The following is a 25,726-nucleotide window of genomic DNA, read 5'->3' on the forward strand; positions in this document are numbered from 1 at the left end:
TAGCACATTAGTTTGCCGTCAAAATACATGCTAGGTATAATGATGCTAAAACAACTGCCCATTAAAGTTTGATATTTTTCATTAATATTTAACACTCACATTAGTCAGATTTTTAAGATTTATTTGATCTAGATTTTTACCTCTTAGTGTTAATTGAAGTATTATTTTATAATTTGCAAATGGTGAATACCATCCTTTAGTCCATTACAACTAGGAGCTCAAAAGCTGATGATATTTCCTTTTCAACTATATTTCTTTTGTGAATAAAGGCTTGTACTTCTCTTTCAGGCATTGTGGTATCTCTCAAGATGCTTCATGGGGAATTAGCACAAGTGAGAGAAGAAAATCCACTCCTTTTCAAAAATGTGTCGCTCACTCGAAAGTTAGGTTTTTCTGATGTCATCATGCCTGGCGATGTAAGGTAATGCAACAGTTTGCTTCATTGATTGTACTACCATGTTCTAGGTTTTCATTTGGAGTAATCACTCAAATAATATTGACCTTCCTGTGCTTAGGAATGACCTTTACCTAACATTGGAGAGGGGGGAATTTGAAAGAGGAGGCAAATCAACTGGAAAAAACATTGAGGTGACCGTGCTGGTTTTGGATGCCAATGGAAGACCTTTAGAGGTATGATTCTCTTCTGCATTTTAATGTGAATTATAAATGCATTTCATTAGATATTGGTATGGATAAATCACACCTAGGTTTGCTGAAATAGACTGCCCAGTGTCTTATGCTAGTAAAACAAATGGGGGGATTTAAAAAATATTTTCACTCCTCAAAGTTTCTAATTAGGTATATATTTTGTTCATTTCACTGTAGCTGACCTACAGGTTTTGTTTGGTTTGAACCTATTTTTAACCTTATTGTAACTTATGTTACATTTTAACTTTCTTTTTAGGTCAATATGATAACAATGGAATCAAATATTTATTTCTTTCTTCAATCCTTCTCCTCATCAAGTAGTATTATTCCAATAGATCAGCGTTGATCGGAGGAAATATGTATAACCATTTTTACACTGCTCAGTTTTTACATGGGTATGAAAAAGTACTGATATCTACTTATCAAAATAATATGGGACAAATGTCTTGGCTTCTGGAAGCCAAACGTGAGATCTCTTTATTTTGGACTTTGGTGCGAAGTAGATTTTGGTGAGATTGCTCATCTCCCATAAAAATCTTCCACTAATGAGCCAAGAACACATTCTGTTCTGATCTAAAATACAATACTTAGAAATCGTGGCTCATTCAGATTCACAAATTTTATTTTTCCGGATTTAGTATGGAGGTATACACAGGTTCAAGTCCGCAGTTATCTCCCACAAGGGCCACAAACATACAAGTTGCAGCACTTCATTATGTAACGGAGTTTCCAGGTTGCAATGAATACTTTGAACTGTATCGCAAATTTCTGGTCCCAATAATTTCTCTGGTACAAATCATCAGGTAATGCAGAGATGAGTGAAACACGGTGATCACTGAAAAATGAACCATTAAGGTGATATCATCTGGAAATTTGACAGTTCAAAGTTGTGATCTAAAAGTTGAGAGAGAAGAATGCCCAAACTATTCTTCCCCACATGTCACTTTCCTTTTGAAGCTTGTTGCTGAAGGTATTTAATGGCCCCCATTGGCTGCTATGAGTGGACCACTTTTAATATTCCATCTGCATACTTGCAACTGAGAATATTTTGTTCCCTTCTTTTTAAGAGTATTTAATTTAATTCCAGAACCAGGCCCTCTCTACCCTTCCTCCTCTCCCTAAACTCCTTCTCATGTCCTGACATCATAGTAATACAGGTATATTAATGAATTCGCCTGTCAATCTTCTCTCCAAACATCTGAAAAGCTAATTAAAATAATATTTTTCTTTATGCTGCTCCTTTTACATCGTTTCTGCAAATCTAGCATCAGCCATTGACGCATAAATTTTATTTTCAGAATTGCCTCTGGGGTGCTTCTGGAATGGAAGGATCATCTGAGTATCAATCCATGATTATATACCATCACAATTCTCCCTGGTGGTCAGAAACAATTAGGTTGGCTGTGCCTATTGATAAGTTTTATGGTTCTCATGCTCGTTTTGAGTACCGGCATTGTTCCAGTAAGTATGTTAAAAATTAGTAAACTCATAGAAGTGAATATCTTTCATTAACTTCTTTTAAGATTTTAATCTATGTATATTTATCTGACAATGACCATTACCGATGAAAAAAATTCAAGAACCTAGCTACTGTGTTCAGTAATCATCCTCACTAATGACCACTGTCTCAAAATATGTGAGTTTCGCAGTGTTAAAATTGTTCACCTTGACTGGGATCGATGGGAAATTTCTAAAATTACCCTTAATGTGTTTATAAAAAATATATGTAAATATATATATATATATATATATATATATATATATATATATGCAGAGGAAATGATCAAAGAGGCATGGGAAGGACTCGAGGTAGGAATGAAAGTGGGCGGGGAATTCGTAAAATCAGTTAGGTTTGCTGATGACCAAGCTTTAGTTTGTCAGTCAGCCAAGGGGATGCAAGCATTGCTGAGTAAATTGGAAATTCAGTGCGACAGGTATGGGATGAGAATCAACATTAGTAAAACAAAGGTTATGCGATTTTCTAGAAAGAAAAAGGCCAAGCTTAACATTAAAATAGGAGGGCAAAAACTAGAGCAGGTAGAACAGTTTACGTATCTCGGTAGTGTTTTGGACCAACACGGTCAAAGTAGTAGGGACGTAAGGAGAAGAATTGCGCTAGGCAAAGAGGCTTTCACGAGGAGGAGGGAGTTGATGACGGGGACGTTGAATAAGGATATTAAGAAAAGACTCGTAAAAACTTTGATATGGAGCGTAGCTCTGTACGGCGCGGAAACGTGGTCATTGAAGCAGGAGGATGGACGTAGATTGGAGGCTTTTGAAATGTGGGTGTGGAGAAGAATGGAGAAGGTGAAATGGACAGAGAAGAAAACAAATGAGGAAGTACTTGGTATGGTGGGCGAAGAGAGGGGTTTGTTGGGAGCAATCCTATGGAGGCAGGGAAAGTGGATGAAGGGGGTGTTGACCGGCAGTGGGATGTTGAAGACTGTGATAGAGGGTAGAATGTTGGGCAAAAGAGGAAAGGGAAGGAACAGGTTAGGGATGTTGGAGGGGATGAAGGGAGGAAGAAAGTACTCAGAGATGAAGAGGGACCTGATATAGAGTAGGATGATGGATTTTTTTGTTTTGTTAGGAATAATAAAATGCCTGTTTGGTAGTTGTGTCCATCCAAAAACCTACCTTAACCGGTAGATTACCTTAAAAAAAAATATACACATACTCATCATTTATAAAGAAACAGATATAAGGAAAAGGGATAGGAACATGTTCCTATTCCTTTTCCTTTTATCTGTTTCTTTATAAATGATGAGTATTTGTTCGTCGTTTGGCGGGATTTCGTATTTGAATGTGAAAAAATATATATATATAACATGATGGGTCGCGGTAGTCCAGGGGGAGAGTTTTGGACTACTGACTGGAGGGTCCCGGGTTTGATTCCCGGGCAAGTCTCTGGGCACCTGCAGCTCCACCCAAGCTATGTCATTTTTCGGGTACCAGATCTTCCTGGGAAGCCATAACCGGCACAGGGGAAGGAACTGGCCCCCCTGCCCCAATGTGTGTATTTCACACCTTATATTTGGCATAGTGAGGGGTGGACTCTACCATCACCTACCAAACCGACCTTTGGGTTGATTACTGTGTTTATGGTTTATGTTTGTGTGTGTGTGTGTGTGTGTGTGTATGTGTTTACTACATTGTTCAAATTCTTGTCCAAGGACTGAATGGATATATATTTGATTCAAAATCCTTACTGGTACCCAATTAAATATTCTCAAATATGAGTGCATAAAAAATAATTTACTTTCTGAATTTTATGAACTTTTCAGTGAACAGACGAATTTTGTTGGATGGTGAATATATCCATATAATTTTATCAAGAAAATCTAGTAAACAGAAAGTTACAAAGTCAATATATTTTCAAATTTTAAAAGGCCCAAATATGTAAAGAAGGCAAAAGTATAAATGTAGTTTATGCATAGGTATATGTTATGCATGGCATGCTTCATATTAAGTTAATCCATGTAATGCCTCATGTATTCCACTAATTTACTTATGAAGGTAGGTATGTATTAACTTAAATCCATTTGTTAAATTGTTAATGCTGAGGTTAGAAAAGTGAAACCTTTCTCATTTCGTTTTAACTTGTTCCATTTAACTATTTATTTGTTATCAACTTTGCCAATATATGCATTAAATATTTCATATTGTGCAAATTGCAGCTCGAGATAAAACTGAGAAGAAGCTGTTTGGATTCTCCTTTACTCGGCTGATGGAAACGGGTGGAGCCACGCTGGCGGATGGACCTCATGAACTCCATGTTTACAAGTGCACAGATGATCGTCTCCTCCTGCAACCATCATCCTACCTCCAGCTTCCATCTGGACCTGGGGACAAACCACCCCTCCTTCCACAGTCCTTGCAGCAAGCACCCTCATCCAGTCCGACTCCTGGACAGCAAACTGGAACTAATGGGACTCTGCACAATGGGGATGTTGCCCATCAAGGAGTTTCAACAGTCTTCCAGAAAAGCTCAAAAGAGGCTGTTCATGTGCACACCCTTCTCTGTTCCACAAAACTAACCCAGAATGGTATGCCTAAGTTTTCATCTAACTTTTAAGTTCTCCCCCACAAAATTGGACTCTTTGAGACTTTTTCCCATGCGAGGCTAAGATTTGAATGTAAGAAGTTCTAGATAATTCTGAGTAAATCTATTCTCTGCAAACTTCATAAGCTTTAGATTCACGAGATGAAGTATGTAAGAGAATGCCTTGATTACAATGTGTTTCTTGATAATTGTACACCTTATATTACCAACCTGTAATTGATACATACCCCCGTGAAATACATATCTCATTACTTTTGAGTAAATGTTTGCAACTTCAAGAAGTCTCATGAATTTTTAACACCCCTAAAAATTTCACTTTTTGGGTAGCATTGGCCTTTGGCAAGAAAAGTATTTGTGATGCTATGAAAATCTTCGTTGTTAGACCGTGTACTATTTATTCTGATAATTTCATAAATTAATGGCAAGGTATTCCTTGTCATTTTGATTATTAAATATTCAATTTTTGTGTGATATTATCTATTTTAACACATTCCTACTTGAAAGTTGAGGAATTTTAGTAATCAAATTAGTTAAAAATGGGTTTTTGTTTTGTGCACACTATCATTTATGTATCGGAAAAATTTCCATTTTCATTCACTTGCTGTAATTTCATTTTCAGTCGACTTGCTCTCTCTGCTTCAGTGGAGGGCTAATCCAGAGGGAATTGAGGAAGCTCTTGGGCGAGTATTACGTTTGGGAGGGGAGGAAGTGGTGAAGTTTCTTCAAGATGTGCTTGATGCTCTTTTCTCCATGTTTTCTACGGAAGATGGGAACTCTACTGCACATTCTGGCCTTGTCTTTCATGTTTTGGTATGTGACAGAATTACTATTCTATAAAATGAAATTATATTGATATGATACAAAAATATATTCTGAAAGCGACCAATTACCTCAGTCACTCTATATAAAAAAACATGGATCCATATATATTTTGGAGATTCTTGAGAAAAGTATTGAAACATCCATAGTACTATTTCATACTGCATACTGTAGTCCTGTCAAAGAGTCAATTTTTGTTTGGTAATGCATGTATATGGCGCTTAAAAATAAACTATTCCTTAGCTAATGATATTTTGGTATCTAAAATGCCTCAATTTGAAATTGCATAACCAGCAATGATGTACATGTATACAGAGTTGCAAAAGTAAATGATTAGAAAATTATTTCAAATATTTGACATCATCAGTTAGTATCATCATGTTGCAAACAAAACTTTTAAACTCGATTTGATATTCGATGATTCAATGCCATTCATCTCAGATTTCATTCAGAATCCCCCTCTCCCAAATAAGACTTCAGCAGTAGTCTACCCAGTTAGCGTAGGTTTTTGATGGATCCTGGTACAATACACTACTGTACTCCGAAGCCAGGCCTGACTAGCATCACACATAATATCATCACCCAAACCCAAAACTACATACTACAACAACTAATTTTTAGCTATATATACTTTAACCCCTGGTAATTTTATCAAAAATGGCCATTTTTTTCTTTTGACTCTACTTTCTTACATTCTCCCCTGTATTATTGTCTTCAGCATCCATTCGTACTTGGTATCTCTTGCATTCACTTGTCCTGCTTTCTCTGAATAATTTCTCTCTTCCACAACCTGCTTGTTTTCCCTTCCATCCATTTTATTTATTCCATTCTTTTCAACAACCACATTTCAAAAGTATCCCATTGATGTTTATTCAAATGCTTCAATGGCCAAGTTCCCGAGTCATACAAAATTACACTCCACATTTAAGTTAAAAAAATCAAAAGGCAATTTTTTATAACATAATTGATCAGTGGATTTCAGACAAATTGCATTAGATTTCCTGTCAAATATATAAAATGACCTTTACATATATACTACCTTGATCAAAAATTTCCCGGAATTTATTCATAAAATTAAAAATACAAGTTTATTCATCTAAATCTATATTGTCCCCTTCAAAGTAATCCCCATCGACTGCAACACACTTATGCCAGCGCTTGATCCAATCCTCGAAACATTTTTTATATTCGGTTTTCGGTATGTCCATCAGTGCTTCCTGCGATTTTTCCATTACTTCCTCTCGGCTGCTAAAACGCGTTCCCCGTAATGGTTTTTTAACTCGATTGAACCGAAAGAAGTCACAGGGAGCCAAATCAGGTGAATTCGGTGGCTGTTGGATGGTATTTGTTGCATTTTTCGTCAAAAAATTACGAATAATGCTAGCACTGTGCGACGGTGCGTTATCATGGTGCAAAATCCACGAGTTTTCTGCCCACATTTCTGGTCTCTTTCGGCGAATTGCTTCACGCAAACGTCTCATAACGCCCAAATAATACTCTTTGTTTACTGTCTGGCCTTCTGGCAAAAATTCATGATGCACTACACCGTTGTAATCCATGAAAACCGTCAGCATTGCCTTCTTTTTTGACTGAAAACGACGTGGTTTTTTTGGTCTCGGCTCATTTGGTGAACGCCATTCACTTGCCTGATGTCTGGATTGCGTGTCGTACTCATAAACCCACGTCTCGTCTCCAGTAATGATCCTTTTGATGAATGTGGGATCGGATTCAGCCTCGCAAATCATGTCTTTTGCGACGTCAACACGGTCTCTTTTTTGCATGAAATTGAGGTCTTTTGGAACCAACCTTGCTGCTACACGACGGAAACCCAAATCATTAACCACAATGTCTTGGGCGGATCCATAGGCAATGTTCAAGTCCTCCGCTATTTCTCTGATGGTTAATTTGCGGTTATTGACCAACATTTCTTTTACTTTAACAATTTTTTCACCGACTTTCGATGTCGATGGTCTGCCACTGCGTTCATCATCTTCGATTGACTCACGACCACTTCTGAACCGCTCGTGCCACTGGTAAACGACCGTTTTTTTTAGAGAATCGTTGCCGAAACACTTTTCCAACATTTCCAACGTCCGTGCGCCACTAAATCCGTTTTTTACGCAAAATTTAATACAAGTTCGTTGTTGCAAATTTAAATCCATTTCTGCAATTGTAAAAAATCGCCAACACACACAGAGATAGATGTACTCTTGGCTACGTAACTTTTGCAAATGTCAAGTTATGACACTGAGATTTAAAGGGAATATCAACAACAGATGTACCAATTTAACAAAAAAAACAGAACTCAAATCGGAACGATGGGAGCGCCACACGGTGGTTATTCCGGGAACTTTTTGATCAAGGTAGTATATTGAACATAAAGTTGTGTTAGGTCTCCAAAATACCTGCACAAATTGTATTTTCCAGCCTCTCTACTGCAGCAGACATATTCCCCTAGGTTATCCATATTGAACAGCAGAATATCATAAGTGTACCATATCTCCATTAGCAGTAGGGATAGATAATTTTTTTAAACTATTTTTGGAAAGAAATAAAATCATCTGTGAAATTCGTTGGCTACATATTTTTTGTATCAGCATCTTTAATTACATTACAAAATGTGATAAAAGAAATTTGGTGTTTGTGTTCCATAGCTCTAGAGATAAGGGTTTCCAATTACTCAATGCTCACAGGAGAAGATGTATTCAAAGTCACTTCACTTGAAACCTCTAGAACTTTTTCACTTTCCTCCTAAAACCCTCTTTACATATTCACTCACATTCTACCTATTCAGCAATCATAGAGAAATAGTGGAAAATGAACCACTCTAGAAGTTTGATAATACAGTAATTTAATTGCAATTTTAAGAATGCCTTGTTGTTCAAAATGTTTAAAAGAAGAACTAGTCAGTGTTGGACTATTTACTGTGGCACTAAATTGTTCGGGAAATGCATGTAACAGGAAAATAAACACAAATGTACAGAGATAATCAGCAATATTACACGTACTGGCTAAAGATTCACATTATTAGGTTTTCATCAAAGAACTCATCCACACACACTGTATTGCATCTACAACTTGCTTGCTTGCTTTGGTTAAACAGTTTACACACTTTCATTTTAAAAATTAGTGGGGAAAATAATGGATGTAAGTGATTTTGAAAGTTTATTGTAAATTTAAGAAGTAGAATGGTGAGGACCTCATACACTAGGGGCAGTCCAATGAAAACCAAACAGCCGCCATTACACAGTACGCTTAAAGCTGGAAGCTAGCTATTTACATTTCGATGCACTGTGGTAGGAGAGCTGCATAGTGACCACTCAGAGGCACACAGAGTTATTGGGTTATGTGTTTGTTGGGGCATGGAATGGTTGTTGCAGTGGATGTTCAGTTTTCATTTGACTGCCACTCATAGAGCAGGTTTGGCTTTGAACTTGGATATCCTCTCTGCCGCAGATCGTGTAATTATGGAAGGCAATATTTGTTGGGAACAGAGAAGGAAGGGGATTCTGAAGGATTTTAAGATGCTCAAATAATTGCCTGTTTGGAGATCTAATGGATACCCAAAAAACGGCTTTAATTGAATTTTTTGCAATGAGAATGCTCTAGAGGCAGCCTTTGAAATACCCCAGAAGACTTAATATATCATATGAGAGATGTGAGTGAATATTAACATAGTACATCATTTTCAAGGTTAGGGAGGTTATTTGCAATAAATTTCTTAGCATGTAAAAAACACCTGTACAGTTTGTTAGAAAGATGATTGATATGGGCAGTCCAATCAAGATCCTCACATAAGTTGGAGATCTCCCAGGAGTTCGGCTGTCGAAAAATGTTGGATTGTATGATGTTAGTTCTTTAGAATGGGCTGATTGTGCATTTGCCGGATCTTAACTTTCACTGGAATTGGGCTTTAATTACACCATTTTTTTATAGCCATTTATGTAAAAGCTGTTTATGCTTTATAATTTTAAAAATTTCTGGGAAAATTTTCTTCCAAAATCGAAGTTTCGCGTCTTATATTTTTAGTTTCATGCGATCTTCTCTACTAGCTCATACCTTTTCATATTTCGGCGGTTAGCAGTTTTTGAAATGAACGATTATGTCACGATCATACCGACTCGTTAGCTTGATGGAAAAATACATTGAGAAATTTTACGTGGCGAATTTCGATTACGTAGCATTTATCCTCCAGTGAGAGATTTCCGCAGAAGAATTTTAGTGCTAGAAATGTAAAATTTTTTTGATACATGGTATTCGCGGGAAAAAAGATAAGAGTTTGTGGTGGAAATGTTGGCCACGCAGAGATGAATCCAATACCTAACCAATTTTTGCTACTGATCGGAATTAATAAATTTTATCTTGCCATTAGTGTTTGTTTTTAGTTAAAATGTACGGCATCTCCTACAGGATTTCCTTGCCTATGAATGGAAAATATAAGAGCGGCAATACTAACAATAAATATATTTCCAGATGCATATTAGCTAAATGTAGTCAATATTTATTACTGCAGTGTTAATATAACTTTAGCTCCATAATTTCTTATTAAAAAACGAACGGTTAAGTAATTTAGAAATATACGTAAACAAAATCAAAATCCCCCAGTTTTAGATTTTAGTGCCATCTCATCTAAAAAATGTGGTACTATTTAGTCTAAGATATGACTAGAGGCGCCAACACATTGAAAGTAATGGAACTAGTTGATGGTAAATATTTACAGCACAGAGATCCGACCCATTCGACTTACGTGATTTGCTGTATAATACGAAAACATTGGAAAGCGTCGGTGTTCAATGAGTATTTCGACATCCATGGTTCAGAGATGGAAGCGTAGTGCAAAAATTATTAATATATTGCTTACAGTGGACTGTTTATAAATATTTAGACTGTTAATCATCCTTTTGTTCGATGATTCATTGATCATTGCCAGTGAATTTACCCTCCTTTTCTGTGCAAGAAAGTGATGATATGCATGTGGTTAATCATACATCGATTACTTAATTGTTTGTCATCCTACCTTCGCAATTTACTCCCAATTAGTCATGCATTGCCAAGTCACATGACATCCGAAGATTGAAAGAGCATGGTAATTAGTCTTTTAATTTAAATGCAAACCATTAAATTTCAAATAAAGTTCAGTATTGCTCTTTGTATATGTTTTTAAGAGCTTCACAATATCATAATAGTATTTTAACATAAAGGAACGAACCTGCGTATTCATATGTAATATAAATGCAAAACATTTCATTGATACCTAACAACTGACAAGTTCATTCTATCATTGGCATTTGCAGGTAAGCATATTTAGCTTGATGGAAGATAGCAAATTTGAGCATTTCAAACCTGTGATGGATGCATATATCAAAGGCCATTTTGCTGCTGCACTTGTGTATAAGTAAGTATTTCACTAATGCATGAATTTATTGTGTTGTCCCATAAGTTATACTTTTTATGATTAAATACCCCATTTTTATTGTACTCTGTAATTTTTAACCTATTACTTATATATTTTATTGAGCATATACGGAGTCGATCAGCGGTATATTCTAATCATTGTTTGCATTTGAAATGAAAATATTGAAGCGATTACTATTTTTTTTGCAGGGGCCTATTGAGTAGTGTGCAGCATTGTGCTGAATGGGCTCTAACTACAGAGAAGCAAGAACCCATTGGGAAGTGCTTTCGTTCATTAGAATACATTTTTAAATTTGTTGTTCAGTCCAGGCTGCTTTTTGCAAGAGCAACTGGTGGTCAGTTTGAAGACTCATTTCGCCGAGATCTAATGTCAGTGTCAGCATCACTGGATCGTCTTCTTTCTCTTCAAAACCTTCCTGTCCTCATCCCGACACAGGTAAAAAAGCTTTAAAATTCTGTTCTGGTTTAAGTGTACTATACCTTTCTTTGTCATATATTGTTATTATTTCTTCTATGCTTTTATTATAGCGATTGGCACATATCTCAAATGTAGATTTTATTGGTTGTTGGGCGTGCAAGCAAGCTTAATATTTTCTGAGCAGTAGCAATTTTTCGTTGTATTTATCAGCTAAATGTATTCGGTTTTTTCCTTTAAAATATTTGTTTAAATTTTAAAAATTAAGTATAAAAAAATATTCATGCTAGGAATTGAAGGGAAAAGTGGCTAAGGTGACATTGTTGCATTAGAAATGAGACAGTTTTCTGTATCATTCAAAATTTGTTGTAGTATACTTACAAGATTTCTCCTTGCAACTATTCCGTTAAATTTTTTTCCCTTCTTTTATTCTGGAGGACAGGGTGTTTTGCCCTCCATCTACATTTACCTGCAACTGTCAATGACAGGACATTTCACTATAATAGAAAGATTAATTTGTGTGTTTTAACTTCATCATTTGACTAATGCCATCATTGGCAAATAAATATTTTTTTTCTATCACATAGGTGGCTTTACTTCATAGTGTAAGTCCAGTTTATGAGTGCCTGCTTGGTGTTCTGGCTCCATTGGAAGTGGCTCGCTTAGCCATAGGAACGCTGGAAAGTCTACAACCTCATAGAGATTTATCACCTCAGCTCATCCAGGCAAAGTTAGCAGCAATAAAAGCCATTGTGACGAGTCATCTGTTTGATGATGATGGTATGAGGTTTTTTATATATTTTTATCTGTTGGCCTAATTACACTGCACATTTGATAAATGTGAGAATGAGTGGATCCAAGTGTCTTGCAGTCTTAGATTTCCCGTCAATCTCAGTGCTACGATTATTCCAAAATTCAGTGATGTTTAGTTATTATTTTATAAATCCATCCTAACTGTATTTTCATATTTCATGTCAAAATTCTGCTATTGTAAAGATCTGGTGCTTTTTCGGCATATTTGCTTCATGAAGTTTTCTCGGGCCTTCCACCGGGTCAGGGGTTCCATATTGGCCAACGTTTCGATGCCCGACTCGTGCATCAACATTAGGGTAGATTAAAAATATATGATAGTTTCTTTAAATTTAATAGTGTGTGTTGGAAATGGGTAACGTGCAATGGCTTTGGTCCCTTGAGTGGAATTCAGCCTCATACTCACAATATATCTATATGGAATTCTTAAAGATTGCAGGCTTAAAGAACATGCCTCATCATCTGTTTCAGAGGGTGCATAACATTTCAATTCTCAGGCAGTTTTATAATAGTGTTTTAACATTGATCATTCATCAACAAGTCTTAATTGCAAATTTGGTATAATAAAGACGCTGGTCTCTTACCTAGAAAAATCATTGGAAATGACCAATAAAAACAATTGCCCTAGTTACTATTTATTATTATTCATGATCTGTCCATAAAAAACTTTAGCATTGTAACTGAATTGGAAATAATTTTGTTTCGTGGCTCAAAGATGGAAATTTGCTGGTGGTTTTGGTCATGTGCTTAAGTCATCTCACAATATTATAATAAAGATAATGAAGCATAAGTATTTTAAGCAAGAATTAACGATACTCATTTTGCATTACTCCTGAAAATTAGGGTTGATTATGACAAGACACATTTTTTTCGGGTGCCAGATTTTCCTGGGAAACCATAGCCACGACAGGGAAAGGAATTGGCCCCCCTACTATGCTGTGTGAATTTCACATGCCGTCAGACATTACTGGGTGAACTCTACCATCACCTACCAAACCGGCCTTTGGGTTGATTACTGTGTTTATGATACTGTCTCAGGCACGACTTGGTGGAAGTCTTTCATAATAAATGAATGCACTTTGCAGCTTCAACATGAATATTTATTTGGCACGACCATGGTTTCATTGCAACGCAACATCTTCAGGTGACAAGTGGCAATACAGAACAAGTGTACGAGGTCCTTCCAATAAATATCCTGAGGCCATAAAAACTTCATTTTGCAAAATTTAGTCTACAACGATTTTGTCCCCTTTAAAGTACTCTCCATTCTTTGCTATGCACTTATTCCACCTTCTTTTCCACTGTTTAAATCACCCCTGGAAATCCTCGGCAGTTAGGTTTTTTAGTTTTCTCGTCGTTTCTTGCTTTGTTGTGTCCGCATCTTCCCAGTGATGTCTCCTCATCACGTTTTTGCATTTAGGGAATAGGAAAAAAGTCGCAGGGGGTGAGATCTAGAGAATAAGAAGGATGATCAAGGATGGTGATTGAATTTTTTGACAGAAACTGGTGAACAATCAATGCTGAATGTGCAGGTGCATTGTCACGGTGAAGGATCCATCCATCATGTTCGGTTCAAATAGTGTGCACTGTTGATTTTCCTAATTTCAGTTCATCAGCTATCATTCAGACAGTTTTTGGACGATCCGTAAGGACAAGGGATGATCAATGTTGTCGTCAACACAGGTGGTTAAAGGTCGCAAGCCCGGCCTTGCATCATCCGTGGCGTCTTGTTGGCCATCTTTAAAACATTTAATTCATTTGAAAACGGATGTTTTCTTTAGAGCATTATCACCGTGAACAGCTGTCATTATTTTGGTAATTTCTGGATAACTTTAAGCGCTCTTCACCAAAAAAGTTGATTTTGATTCATTGCTCTGTGATTTCAACAATTTCCATTTTCGACAAACAGTAAAAACAAGGACAACAGAAACTAGCATAACTGGCATCAAATGCACAGCTCGACGATCTGCCAAGCACAGAAGGCTCATTGGGTCTCAGGCAACTACCACCGCTAGTGGTCGGAGCTGTTGTCTGCATCATGGCCACCCGATTACACCAGTTTGCGCATTTATTGTATTGCACAGATCACATATATATCAATCACCGGAGGGAGGGGCAGGGTGGGGGTTGGGAAGTGGAAGTTAGATGAGGAGGGGTGATAGGGAAGGATCCAGGGATAACTAAGTTGGATAGCCCAGAGGATGAGAGAGAGGAGAGGGAGCCAGCCGTACTTGAACGGCTGTCTTGGTCGGCAGGTGAGAAATGGGAAGTATCAAAGAAACCACGGTCATGCCAAATAAATATTCATGTGGAAGCTGCAACGTGTGTTCATTTATAGCTGTGTATATGTTTTTTTAATTTCTGATTACAAATTATGAGAAACAAAATAAATGTTACTCGGAAACTAAGTTGATGTTTTCATACCATTTCGTAAGCATTTTTTTATTTAATACTAATTATAAACTAATGCTAATCTCTACTTTGATTATACTCAACCCTTTCCTTTATCTAACTTGACAGAGTCACGTAGTCTGCTGCTATCCACCATCTGTAAGCACCTTCGCTTGCACTTAGCTCATCGAAGTGAATTACGCTTATGTACAGATATTCTTGGAGAAATTTTAATTTTCATGCATCGTCAGAGACAAGATCAAGAGAAAGAGCAAGGGAAGGTAGGTTGATACTTTTCGGCATCCATCAAATAAAACATGTATAGAAATTTTCTTTTATGCATTTAGCCTTTTAATTGAATTTTTGTGAAGGGATGCAGTAGATGTATTTGAGCTTATTTCTTCATGTACTATCTCATTTTACTATTTATTGCTGAACATATATTTGAATGTAAATATCTGAACTATTAAGGAATATTTCACTAGGTATTCATTTACTTTTGCTTCATTAGGTAACAAATTGCCTTCACCATGATGTGGAAATAGTATGCCTTGCAACTCTTGATATGCTCATTCAAACAGTCCTTATCATCATTGATCGATCAGCTGCTGTTGTGGTATGTATACAATTGAATCTAGACCATTTACGTTTCTATCATAATGATGTTTTTGAAGGTAAATAATAGCTATGTGATTGTTTGAGTCCAAGTTTGAGCCATGTTGTTAGTGGAGTTGCTAACTACATGGTTCACATGCTTCAAAATTAATTTGATGCTTTCATTTTAAATGGCATGGCTGTAAAACATTTTATTATTAAATCATTGTTCCATTTGATATTATAGACATTCCAAAATCATGGGGATGATTAGAGTTAGGCAAAGAGATTGTATTTTGTTGCAAAATAATACAAAAGTTACAATGATTGGACCCCAGAAATATAGCTGGAGTTCTTATTTGCTATCAAACTATTGTGGTTAGATCCCTGCATCATTTACATGCCATGGCTTAATCAACTCCATGCAAATATTACAGACTCCTGGTTAGTTTCCATTGGAAAGGAGTGCTGAAGAAAATAGTTAGTTGAATACAGTTTTTGAGTGAATTCACTTGGGTATATAAAACTATTAAAATCAAATTCGTCTTTTCATTTCTGGACTGCAAAGTGTGGAAAGAAGATTTCACATTGTTTATTGATTTTTGCTTCACCTGCCTTTTGCCTCGATTTTAAGTCTTGATAGAAGCAGATTTAGATAAATAATTGAAGAAAAATTGTCAAATGTCAGAACAATTTTCCAAGGCCGTGTGTTTAATAGAATTCTGATCAGAGGAGTAAAACTAAAGAGCCTTAGGAGTATACGTAATTGCTTGTATTATTTTCATGTATGTTAGTTGATTTTCTATTGATATCCTTTGATTGTATTTAGATTCATTGATGCTTGAATGTTTGGGAAACATTACCATTCCCTAGTGTCCTTAAGGTAACACAAGCAAGAAACTGTGCTAGCAGTGCGAAATCGGTTCTCATTCTAATGGCAAATATTAGGTGAAATATTAGTAAAAACCAAAACAATCATAGAAATCACTGATATTCTATTTTTTTAGTATTAATAAAATTCTTAAAAATATTACATTTAATTTTGCTATAAAGAACAGAATTTTAATACTGCTTTCAAGTACCTAGTTTTAATTGCCTACAGCTCTAATTTCATTTTTTTAAGCCAAAAATGTCTAATCTCAAAAAGTGGCAGTATATTATAGCTGTTTGTGTTAAGTTTATAGTATTCATGGATAAAATGCATTATGGATCCTCTATTCTATAAATAATACTCTTGATTTTGGAAGAGAATTGATAAATTTATGGTCAGCCAACACCAATATTTTCTCTTCTTATTTTATTCAATTTACTTGTTCCTCAATTCAAATGCGGTATTAAGAATATAACTTGATTGAAACAAAGCTATTAAAAAAAAAAGTAGCCAGGAAGTGTACCAAAGGCAAGTCCCTGTAATTCGTTTCTATGGTTTAGCAGGCTTGAAAAATTTGTTTCACCCAAACATTATCTGCTATGCCAAAAAAATGCAAATTAGACACGTGGAGGAATTCTGCTGTAAAAATACATAGTTATATTTTGAACATCTTTTTCTGCAAACAACATTGTCTGCAAATAGTTTGTGTCCCCCTGAAGGATCTATTGTTTTGCATAAAATCGTTCACTGTGGTTTTCAGTGCATCACTTTTACTTTTAAATACCTATTAGGAATTTGATATTTTCATTGAATTTAGGAAGTACCCCAAAGAGGCAATAAACAATGTAATTAGAATGTTAAAAAAATTCAATTTGTAACAATTATTACAGTTTCTAATTGGAGATTTATTACAATTGTTCAATCAGGTTAGTGTATTGTTTTTATGGACCGTGGCATTACAAACTATTGTACTCCAAAGCCCTAACTAACTGGCTCCTAAGACCCATATGTGATATTAGAATAAATCATTATTTAGCTCTGCATACTTTCTGCCTCCCTTATTTCACCTAAAATATATAAGTTATTATTAAAATTAGAATTTCAGGAGAGAAATCATTCTAAAGGACAAGCTACTTTTGCTTGTTGTTGTATATTGTTATTGTGATGCATGGTTGTTATTGGTAAAGAAATTATAGACTTGTAATGTTTTGTAGTACTCATCATTGGGAACAATCAAATATTCTCTAAATTTCAGAGCTCATTAGTAGCTTGCTTGGTGGGACTTCTTCAGCTCTTGGATGAATTCCATTATCGTCGCCTTTGGGAGGAATTAGGAGGCGTAACACAAGTATCTGGAATGGTCGGAGTCAACTCTGCCGGTGGGTCAAAGCCTCTGAAGGATTTTCTGTTGAGGGTATTCCTTGTGTTCAGGGATTTAGTTCGTCAGGAAGTCTTCCAGCCCGACTGGCTGGTAATGAGGATGGCATCAAACAAAGTGCTTCTTCATGCTCTACAGGAGTTGTCTCAGCCTCTAGTTTTCCGTTTTTTAGATCGTTCCCATTTTGATCACCAGGTGAGAATCAACAATCATATTCATCCATTTGATGCTTTTTGCATATTTTAATTAACATTTCAAACAGTGGTATCATATTTTTTTAATGTGATTTCAGTTGTGGAGCAATTACTTCAACTTGGCTGTTTCATATCTAACACAACCAGCCTTACAGCTGGAAAAATTCAGCGAGGCTAGGCGGGACAAGATAGTGGAAAAGTATGGAGACATGAGAGTTCTCATGGGATTTCAGATATTGTCAATGTGGTCAAATCTTGGTAAGTGACATAAAAACTTTTATAGGCAACTAAAAAAGTGTTTAGTTGCCAATAAAGTACACTCCTTGTATGTTATATAAAACTTGTTTATTATTTTATAAATTCTTAGTGTAGCATTGGGAAGTGTCCATCTGCCACAGAATAACTTTTTGGATAATAAGAGGTCTGTTCAAAAAGTATTGCGACTTAAGTGTTTCTTTCAAAAATTATTTATTTATTCATGAATATCTATTTTGTCTCCCTCAAAGTAATCCCCATTCGATATTATGCACTTATACCAACGTTTTTTCCAATCCTCGAAGCACTTCGAAAAATCATTTTTTGTGCTCTTGTTCAGCTCCTCGTTCGATGCAGTCTTTATCTCGTCAATCGGAGCATAGTGTCGCCCTTTCATGGGCCTCTTCAGTTTTGGGAGCAAGAAAAAGTCAGGGGGGGGGCCAGGTCTGGGGAATATGGTGGCTGCGACATCATTAGTGTGTTGATTTGGCTGAAAATTCGAGAACAAGTAACGATGTGTGAACATGGGCGTTGTCATGGTGCAAAAGCCAATTTTTGTTCCTCCACAAATCCGGGTGTTTGTGGCAAATTTCTTCACGCAAATCGCGCATAACTTGCAGGTAATATTCCTTATTTACCGTTCTACCCTGTGTCAAGAACTCATGATGCACCATGCCCCATTCAATTGAAGAAAACTGTAAGCAAAACGTTCACGTTTGACCAAACTAGGCGTGCTTTTTTCTGTCATGGCTCGTGCTGCTGCTTCCATTGGGATAACTGAGCTTTAGTTTCCATGTCATTACCATGAACCATCACCAGTTATGACCCTCTGGAGCAAATTTAGGTCGTCACAGACAGAGTCCAACACCTCATTAGCAATGTTTTCATAGCATTTCTGTTTTTGGTTGAAATTAAGCAGTTTTGGTACAAATTTCACGGCAACCCGTGTCATGCCCAAATCATTGGTAAAAATTGAATGGTCTGAGCCAATCGATATGTTTAGGTCTGTTGTTGACGTGCTCAAGCATCCGGTACGCTCTTCGTTGTTCACATCTCCTCGGCCCTCTGAGAACATTTTGTACCACCAATAAATGTTGCTGCGGTCCAAGGGTCCAAGGTAGCTTCTTCATATGCCACAGTCAACATTCAGAATGTGTCCACGCACTTAATTTTGTTTTTCACACAAAATTTGATCCATTTTTTGGAACAGGCAAAAATCCAAGACAAGCCAAAACACATCCAAGCAAAACAGCTGTCAGCAATTAACTGAGCATTCAAAATGGCCAAATGTTTCGGCATAAGTGAGAGACATGAGCACCAACATAATGCCACAAAAAAATCAAAAATCAAGTATACGTTACCCGTGGAAATTCATCATTTGCGATACTTTTTGAACAGACCTCGTATTTTGACTTTATGCTATTCTGAACGATGGTTCTGGGCATATTCTCATTCCCCGTGTGGTGTATTGAGAATTCATAAAATTTTATAAATATTTAATTTCAATTTCAATGTAATGTTCAGACACAGTAAATTGGTATCATTTCAATTTTCAACAAGCTGTGGTCAATGTTATGAAATTGTCAAAAAGTATGGTATAACCATTGTGGTTGAACTATGTCAGGACTGTAGGTAATACTGCCAAACCAAGACTGTTGCCACAAACCATGGCACTGTTATTCATTTCTGGCCATGATGATCAGGGGCAGCATAAAAATGTATCAGAATGGTTGCGTATGTGCCACCTAGAATTTCACAAACTTTCTCACTACATCCCACTCCTCATGCAAAAATCCACAAGAGTCCATCATACCCATTCATGCAAAATAGGCTTCCTGGTTAGGGGTAAATGTAGAATCAGTTAATAAGGTAGTGTGATAAAATTCCTTATTTCCTATAATCTTATTTAATCTGCTATGAATCATGAATCTGAATGAAAAACATATTGACATGAATCACTAACCTCAAGATATAAAACAATTGTTAAATATGTTGTAATTCTAGGTTGCATATATGCAACCTAGAATTTTACAAACTTTCTCACCACGTACCACTTCTCATGCATAAATCCACATAGTCCATCATTCCCATTCATGCAAAATAGGCTTCCTGGTTAGGAGGAAATGTAGAATCAGTTAATAAGGCAGTATGATTTAACAAATGATCCTATAATCTCATTTAATCTGATATGAGTCATGAATCTGAATGAAAAACATATTGACATGAATCACTAACCTCAAGATATAAAACAATTGTTAAATATGTTGTAATTCTAGGTTGCATATATGCAACCTAGAATTTTACAAACTTTCTCACCACATCCCACTTCTCATGCATAAATCCACATAGTCCATCATTCCCATTCATGCAAAATAGGCTTCCTGGTTAGGAGGAAATGTAGAATCAGTCAATAAGGCAGTATGATTTAACAAATGATCCTATAATCTCATTTAATCTGATATGAGTCATGAATCTGAATGAAAAAGATACTGACATGAATCACTAACCTTAAGATATAAAACATCCGTGAAATTTTCGTAAGTATCATTCAAAAAGAGTCTCTAAAGGATTTAGAAAGCAAATAAGACATGTTTAAACTTTGGTTAAACTCTGGTTTAATGTAAGGTAATGCTGGTGTAATAATATAAATAATATATATCACAGACTAAATAATACATTAACAAATATTCCTTAATTTAAGGCATTCAGTGAATAACCTTAGCCTTTTTTAACATTCTGAATCTTTTCTTAACATTCACTTAATGCCATATATTGTATGGGTTAAATTTTTTGGTGAAAAACAACTAAATTTGATTAAACTCAAACATGCTCCTTCTGTTTTCCAAAAGTTAGCATTTGTTTTACTCATTTAGTTTTTCTATGAAAATTTATTTTTGTGTTTGTCGTGGTTGATTTATGTCTTGTTATGAAGTACAAAATTCATTTTTATATTTTAATTTCTGCAGTGATAATAACTCTAATGTAAAGAGTTAAAATGTATGGTCTTATTTTATTTCAGGAGAGCATAAGATTCATTTTATTCCATCAATGGTTGGACCATTCTTAGAAGTCACTTTAGTACCTGAATCTGAGCTGCGAAAAGCAACACTTCATATATTTTTTGACATGATGGAGTGTGAACAACAAGCTCGTGGAAATTTCAAACAGGTATTTTAAGTAAAAAAACCAATTTTTACTTCTAAATTGTCAATATTTCTTATAAACAATTATAAGCTTGTATAAAAATGCTGTTTTAAGCACATAGTGTGCTTTAAAAGGTAAAGCTGTTGATTAGAAATTTTAGTAGAAATTTTTTTTCACAGAATATACTTTAATTAATAATGAATCAAAATCATTTGATATAATATCATATTATTTGACAAATTCAAACTATTAATGATCCATATTTGCTGCCCACATCAAATTCACAGAACTTATTAATTTGTTAAATCACTTAAACATCCTTAACAATTTTATTTTAATACTTTTAATAGGTGGAATCGGAGCTCATTGACAAGCTGGACATTCTAATTAGTGAGAATAAAGGAGATGATGAGTATAGGAAACTATTCAATACAATGTGAGTTTCAACATTTAGAAATTAGTGATATTTTCCCATTTTTGAATTTTGCATTTCCCCGTTGTTCATGCTATTTCCAATCATTTTTAAATTTTCCCCTTTTGATAAGTTTTTGTAAATTGCAAACAATATCAAAAGTCTGAGAAACCCAATACAATTTTTGTGTTTGATCATGAATTGCAAAGGTCATTGGTATTTTATGTGAACAGATTTTTATACCTCCCCATCTTTTTGCTTCCATTTGGGTTTCAAGAAAAAAGTTCTTTGCCAAGCTCCAAACCATACAAACTTAGTCCTTGGGAAATTCTAGCTCTGGTATCAATCATGCCCCCATTTCCATTCTGTGCTTCATATCTTGTTTACATTTGTCCCTGACTTCTACAGTTAGAATTAGTTACAATTTATTTTCACCCTCTCCTCTAGCTTCTTAAGCAAGACATTCCAGGTTATGGTACATTTCTTAAGAATTCATTTTGGGAATTAAATATTGTGATTTAGTTTATGTATAATACCTAATTGCATACATTAATTGTGTACTAAATATTTTGGTAATTTCTCATTCTTGACTCGAGTTCATGTGCATTAATTAATAATAGTATCCTGACAGTAATTTTCTCTTAATTTATGGAAAGTGTTCCTGTGTTTAATTTCATTTCTAATTTCTCCTTCACTTGCTCACTAATGAAGGGAGCATCTCAGTGCTGTGTAAGTATCAAAATGCTATATTTTGTTATTTTGAAGTTATTGCGAAAAGGGAACATGTATTTGATAATTTAGAAATCTATTGAATTCTAAATGTGCCAAGATAGCCAACTGACATAGGGGCCCAGGGACCAAATTCCTGACACTGAATCCATTTATTTTAGATTACTTGATCGAGTCCAATCTGAAAATGATCCTGCTTGGAAAGGAAGTGGTGCCGCCTTCATCAGTTCAGTCACTCGTTTGCTGGAGAGGCTTTTGGACTACCGAAGTGTAATCCAGGGTGATGAAAATAGAGACAAGCGAATGTCTTGTACAGTCAATCTCCTGGTAAGTCTTCTGGTAACTGATATTCCCCGTATGTTTTGGTACTAATTTTTCCAGAAAGCGCGTGAGTGACATATCTGTTGCTAAGAGTTGAATTACTATGGTTGTAATATTTTAATTATTCCATTAAAATCAATTGCAGCAAGCTCCAATAGACTGTGGATGAATATAAAATTATGGCTGCAATAAATTTTTAGGGTTAGGATGGATTTTTGATGGCACTACGAACGACTGTAATTCCAAGATCTGACCAACATGACTCAAAATATCCTTAAACCTCACATCAGATAAAAAAATTACTCAGTTCTGAATACTTTCTACTTTGGTAATTTCAATTCAAAATGCCTTCCATTCCCAGTATTATCTCCCCTATATTACACTCTTCAGCATCCCGTTTTGGTTTTGTTTTATTTTCATCCATTTTATTTTTCTTGATTCTCTCCACACCCACTTAGCAAAAGTGATTATCCTCAATGAAAAAGTTTCCTAGTCATAAAAAAAACTGCACTCCATATTAGAGTTTAGTGTGGTCTTTTCTTTATATCTTTCCTTAAATGTCTCTATGATCAATTCCTGCCTCTTGGTAAAAGTTTCTTCACCTAATCGAATACATATTTTGAAGATAAATACATGTATTCATCCACACTATAAAACATTATTTTGAAAAGAATATCTTATTTTACTCTATGAACATGTATTAGTCTTCAGGAAAGAGGGAAGTTTTTTTTGAGCAAAATTAGTCCCAAGGGATAGGAATTCGTTCAGAGGGATAGGAATTTGTAACCTTAGCATCTTTTGAACTGATGAGGTGAGTGTGGTGGATGGAGAACAAGGATGGGCAGTATTAGGAATAGGAGTTATTCATTATCACCTGTGATTTTCATTGGATATGGTAAATATCATGTATGATACAGTGGTAAAAATTGCATAGGAGGAATTTAAGTTCGGAATGAAATTTGTTGAGGAATTTGTAAAATAAGTTAATTTTCCAAATTTTCAAGCTTAAGTTAGCCAATCAGCCAAAGGGTTTCATTCATTGCTGACTGCATTAGAAAATCAGTGTAATAGGTATGGAATGTGAATAAATGTAAGCAAAACAAATTTTATGAGGTTTTTTTAGGAGGAGGGGTGCTGAGTAAAACAAATTAATTTTGATTAAATAAGTTAAAATAGGAAGGCAAAACTAGAGTACGTGGAACAGTGTACCTATCCCGGAAGTGTATTGTACCAAAATGGTCATAGTTGTAGGGACACTCGAGGAAGAATTACATGAGGCAAAGAATCTTTTATGAGGAGGGGGAAATCAATGATGAATACATTAAGAAGGGTTAGAAAAGATGAGTTAAATCTTTAATTTATTAGTATGGAGTATGGCTTTGTATACATGGTCATTAAAGCAAGATGATAGGCATAGATTGGAAGCTTTAGAGATTTGGGCGTGATGGAGGTGGGGAAAGGTAAAATGGAAGAATAGATTGTTGGGAGAACTCCAAAGAAGGCAGGGAGGATGGATGTGGAGCATTTTGATTGGCGATGGAGTGTTGAAGATGGTGATTAGGGGAAGGACAAGGAAGGGGAGGGACAAGGAAGTTGGGGGCTGGAAAGGGGTGCTGGACAGAATCAAGGGAGATAAAATGTATGCAGAATTAAAACAATATTAATTAATTATACATGATAACTGTTAACATAAATACTAATAGTTATGATTTAAGAAGTTTTATGCTCTCAAATATTTTTGAGAAAAAAAAGAGCTGCTGTTCTGATGTCCCTGGATAGAAATGTTTAACAGAAACTAATCATATTCCATAGTCTCTTGCGGAATTGACTAAAGTGTCTGTGTGTACTGTTTTATTAATTAGTTTCTTTCAATGATGTGCTACTAAACATAAGTATAATTTTGTAATAAATAAATGTTTTAAATTTTTCCATTTTATCTGTGTTGTATTTGTTTTAATTATCCAACAATGTGAGCATTACATTTCTATAACCTTCATATGGCTCAATTGAACTGCTGAAAAGTAGAATGTTTTCTGTCCTTTCCGCCAAGTTTTTCAATTTAAAAATGACACACCTGACCATGTTTTCTCAAAAAATTGATGTCAATAACATACAAGTTACATGGTTTTTAGCTGAGAAGCAAGTACAGTTAGATGGGAAGACAAATTCCCATCTTACTGTACTTGCTTCAGGCAAAAGTAATATAGGCAATACAAACAGTTCACCGTACAAATGTAAATTTAAATTTCAACTTAAAATTTGCATTGATGTACATTTTTTTTGCCTACATACTAATTTACACCTGCTTTGTCTAAGTTATTTTAATGGGAAATACTTTTATGTTGCAGAATTTTTACAAGAACGAGATTAACCGCAAGGAGATGTATGTAAGATATATCCACAAATTACATGATCTTCATCTCGCTGCTGAAAATTTTGCCGAAGCTGGATTCACACTTCAGCTATACGCAGACCAACTGGAATGGACAGGGGCAAGCATAGGATCTAGTATGGAAGCAGGATTCAGTGCATTGCCACCTGATGCTCGCTATCCAGGACAGCCCCAGTGGCAGCGGAAGGAACAACTGTATCATCAAATTATTCATTACTTTGATCGAGGAAAGGTGCGTTGAATATTTCTTTGAAATGATAATTGTAGTGTCTTGTTTCAAAATGCTAGAAGGTATGAAAATATTTTAGGTGTACAGGAACTGAGTGTTGGTAAATTAAGGAATAAAAATAATTCATATGCTTAAATATTTATTTATGCCTTCTCCATTGAGAAAATGGAAAGGGCAGATGAATAGAACTTGTGATCGTGTAGCCATAACTGGCAAAATGTTAGTCCATCATAAAGCTCTGTGCACTAATGCCAGAGTTGCAAGCTATAGATTCAAGTATGTTCTAGTTACAAGTAGGTCTCAATGAGCTTGTGAGCATGAATCTGAACTGATTCTAAGAACCAATTTCTGTTTGTCATTATTGGGAGATTGGTTAAAATTGATAATTATGCTATCTATGATGGCTCAGAAGTTACATAGAGCTCACATAATTTGTCAACCTAATTCCAGTGTTAGAAAAAAAGAAAAATATAATCACAGGAATATAGGAATGATCCAAGAGAAAATTTTATGTTGTATTTGTTGTCCTTAAGCCTGTAAAATTGGAAGGATTCAGCTGCTGTGCATCAGAATTTTCTTCATAATTAATTTGTCGTTGTTTGTTGATTAGGGTTTAATTCATTGACTAGAGCAAGCTTTCGTCTTT

The 25,726-nt window shown here is 35.5% G+C and overlaps 1 protein-coding gene across 1 annotated transcript in view; it reads left to right on the forward strand.

Annotated features, from left to right (window-relative positions):
• Window positions 1-25,726, forward strand: part of spg (dedicator of cytokinesis spg) — a 248,198-nt gene that overhangs the window by 197,544 nt on the left and 24,928 nt on the right. Inside the window, exons 12-28 of the mRNA XM_071586700.1 lie at window positions 289-421; window positions 516-630; window positions 1,947-2,109; window positions 4,326-4,694; window positions 5,331-5,521; window positions 10,825-10,925; window positions 11,135-11,381; window positions 11,948-12,140; window positions 14,691-14,842; window positions 15,073-15,177; window positions 17,282-17,599; window positions 17,697-17,856; window positions 20,873-21,021; window positions 21,348-21,433; window positions 22,121-22,138; window positions 22,300-22,465; window positions 24,808-25,083. Coding sequence (XP_071442801.1) covers window positions 289-421; window positions 516-630; window positions 1,947-2,109; window positions 4,326-4,694; window positions 5,331-5,521; window positions 10,825-10,925; window positions 11,135-11,381; window positions 11,948-12,140; window positions 14,691-14,842; window positions 15,073-15,177; window positions 17,282-17,599; window positions 17,697-17,856; window positions 20,873-21,021; window positions 21,348-21,433; window positions 22,121-22,138; window positions 22,300-22,465; window positions 24,808-25,083 — 2,942 coding nt within the window. The remainder of the gene's footprint in view (window positions 1-288; window positions 422-515; window positions 631-1,946; window positions 2,110-4,325; window positions 4,695-5,330; window positions 5,522-10,824; window positions 10,926-11,134; window positions 11,382-11,947; window positions 12,141-14,690; window positions 14,843-15,072; window positions 15,178-17,281; window positions 17,600-17,696; window positions 17,857-20,872; window positions 21,022-21,347; window positions 21,434-22,120; window positions 22,139-22,299; window positions 22,466-24,807; window positions 25,084-25,726) is intronic.

The sequence above is a fragment of the Hetaerina americana genome, unplaced genomic scaffold, assembly GCF_022747635.1.
Source record: "Hetaerina americana unplaced genomic scaffold, ioHetAmer1.1.p SCAF_24, whole genome shotgun sequence".
In the NCBI taxonomy this organism is placed as follows: Eukaryota; Metazoa; Arthropoda; class Insecta; order Odonata; family Calopterygidae; genus Hetaerina; species Hetaerina americana.